Raw genomic sequence first — 3,113 nt, 5'->3', positions numbered from 1 at the left:
TAAAAGGGTGTCAGAAATGGCAGACTATTCAACTGTGAGACATATTTCATCACACACACACACACACTCAGTGCACACACACATACACACACACACACACACACACACACACACACACACACAGGTGCAGGTGCAGGTGCAGCTGTTATGACTTTTGACGAGAACCATTTATGTTCTTGCGGGAAAACACCCACATTCAGAGGACACTCAACAGGGGAGGGGCAAAACATATAAAAGATTCTCTGCATGGGAGTCCTACCAACATTACACTCTGGCAAACCTTTACAAAATGAGCAGCAGAAGCAAAAGGATGACAGTCCAGGAGGCTCTGGAAGTCATCATTGATCATGACAGTGAAATAGAGGAGGATGTGTCTGAAGATGAAGACCATCTTGAGATAAATTCTGATTCTAACGATTCTGATTTTGAACCAGATGTGGGAATTGCTATTCCTATTCCTCCAAGCGAGACATACATGTCAAAAAATGGTGAAATACAGTGGTCTTCATCCCCAAATAAGCGTCAGGCAAAACTGTCCGCAGAAAACATAATCAAGACAGTGCCAGGGCCCACGAGGATGGCAGTGACTCGTGTGACTGACATCAAGTCAACTTTTGAACTGGTCATGCCAGATTCAATAAAGAAAGTCATTCTGGAAATGACTAATCTGGAAGGGAGGCGTGTTTTTGGGGAGAATTGGAAGGAGCTAGACAAAACACATTTAGATGCATATTTGGGGCTACTCATCCTTGCTGGGGTCTATAAGTCGAAGGATGAATCAACAGCCAGTCTGTGGGATGCAGAGACAGGCAGAGCTATATTTCGAGCCACTATGAGCACGTTTACATGCAGACCTTATTCCTGTATTAACCGGAATATTCGCAATATTCCGGTTGCGCACGTGTCATGTAAACACGCACCGAACCCGATTAAGGTCATATTCCGGTTGGAGAGAATTCCGAATAAGCCCCCTGGAATATTCCTGTTCCAACCGGAATATTGGGGCATGTAACCACCTTAGTCGGAAAACTCCCCGAACCGGAATATTCAGTCACGACTGCGCATGCTCGACTCACAAGGACTTCTGTGGCGTCTTCGTTGCTATGGTTACCTGCAAGCGGCAAACGGCATGGCGAACAGCAGCAAGAGCCAAGAGACTGCAGTCCACCTTCAGCTAATGAAAGACTTAAATATCACGGAGTGTATCGATGGGAGAAAACATAGAACTAGCGACAGAAGAAGAAGCAAAAGAAGAATAAGACGAGGAAGAAGACTTCTTCGTCTGTTTTTCCGGCAGACCAGACGCCTATACGCGTGCTGCTGCCCCCCGCGGCTGAGTGTCGCATTACGTCAGAGAGTGGAATACGCCGAAACACGGGGGCATGCCAAGTAACATGTAAACGGAATATTCCAGTTGCCGCGGCGCAGTTACCTTAACCGGAATATTGACCCGAACCGGAATATGGTGTGCATGTAAACGTACTCAATGTCTCTGGAGACTTTTCACATTTTCTCCAGAGTAATCCGATTTGATAATCGAGAGACAAGGGCTGGTAGACGGGAGAGAGACAAGCTGGCAGCTATTAGGACTGTGTGGGACAAGTGGGTAGAGCAACTTCCACTACTCTATAACTCAGGCCCTAATGTCACAGTGGATGAAAGGCTGGTGGCATTCAGAGGTCGCTGCCCATTTAGGCAATACATGCCTTCCAAACCGGCTAAATATGGAATAAAAATCTGGGCAGCATGTGATGCTAACACCAGCTATGCACTGAACATGCAGGTTTACACTGGAAAGCCGGTTGGAGGAGCCCCAGAGAAGAATCAGGGCACAAGGGTCGTGCTCGACATGGCACAGGGTCTCAGGGGGCACAACATAACCTGTGACAATTTTTTCACAAACTACAATTTGGGTCAGGAGCTTCTAAAGAGAAAGCTCACAATGGTCGGAACTGTTCGAAAGAACAGGGCTGAACTCCCTGCTGAGCTACTGGTAATCAAGAACAGGGCCCCTCAGTCTTCCATGTTTGCCTTCACAGACACCACAGCCCTAGTGTCTTACTGCCCCAAAAAGGGAAAAAATGTTGTGCTCATGAGCACTCTGCACAAAAATGCTGAAATCAACACAAGAGAGGACCAGAAACCAAGCATGATCCTTGATTACAATGCCACCAAAGGGGGGGTAGACAATTTGGACAAAGTGACAGGGTCCTACAGCACCAAACGCATGACAGCGCGCTGGCCATTGGTCATCTTTTATAACATGCTAGATGTATCAGCCTACAATGCGTTTGTCATTTGGACTGAGATCTGTCCTGACTGGAATGTGTCAAAGCTCTACAAGAGGCGCATCTTTCTGGAGGAACTGGGGAAGGCGCTTGTGACACCACATATCCAACGGAGGCAGCACCTGCCAAGGACCCCAGCCGCTGCAGCCTCGGTGAGGGACATCCAGGAGAGGACTGCACCAAGTACTACACCAGTGCGTGAGGTAAGTAAGTGTGTGTGTGTGTGTGTGTGTGTGTGAGAGAGAGTGTTGTGTGTGTCTTGGGATCAGCAAAAAGACACCATAGTAAAGTAATAATTGTCCTCTTGTTTCTAGGTTGCTGCAGAGGGGAAAAGAAAGAGGAAGAGGTGCCAGGTCTGCAGGCCATCTGACGATGTCAAGACAAGCATGACCTGTGTGAAATGTGCAAAATTCATTTGCACAAAGCACAGTGTGGTGACATGTCACTCGTGTGCTGTGTAGATGTGCGCGCGCACACACACACACACACACCTAGACAAACACACGCACCCATGTTTATATTGCAATTGCTTGTTGTTGTATTGCGATTTTGTTCATTTCTGGTTCACAAACAGTGCATATATGTAAAACAAAATTTAAATGTGTTTCAATATTATGTAAAACTATTGTGTTTCATATGTTGGTCTTTCAAAAGCAATAAAGTGGTGAAACATTAACAAAAAAAGTTTGAACATGCATTTTGTTATGAAAAACGAGTGAATTATCCTAATTGAACCATTACCTGTTAGAGGTGAGGAACACCATTGCACTAAATATTGATAGAATAGTTAGTAATGGAGTTAGTAATAAAGTATTCACACTGCTT

At 45.8% G+C, this 3,113-nt stretch overlaps 1 protein-coding gene across 1 annotated transcript; it reads left to right on the top strand.

The window, feature by feature from the left end:
* Window positions 1–310: 310 nt before the first annotated feature.
* Window positions 311–2,749, top strand: LOC115359207 (piggyBac transposable element-derived protein 4-like). The gene is made up of 3 exons (XM_030051558.1): window positions 311–824; window positions 1,479–2,491; window positions 2,603–2,749. Exons 1-3 carry the CDS (start codon window positions 311–313, stop codon window positions 2,747–2,749), a joined length of 1,674 nt encoding a protein of 557 aa, XP_029907418.1.
* Window positions 2,750–3,113: the final 364 nt, after the last annotated feature.

Source organism: Myripristis murdjan, chromosome 5 (assembly GCF_902150065.1).
Source record: "Myripristis murdjan chromosome 5, fMyrMur1.1, whole genome shotgun sequence".
NCBI lineage: Eukaryota > Metazoa > Chordata > Actinopteri > Holocentriformes > Holocentridae > Myripristis > Myripristis murdjan.
This window is presented reverse-complemented; position numbering and strand designations above follow the sequence as displayed.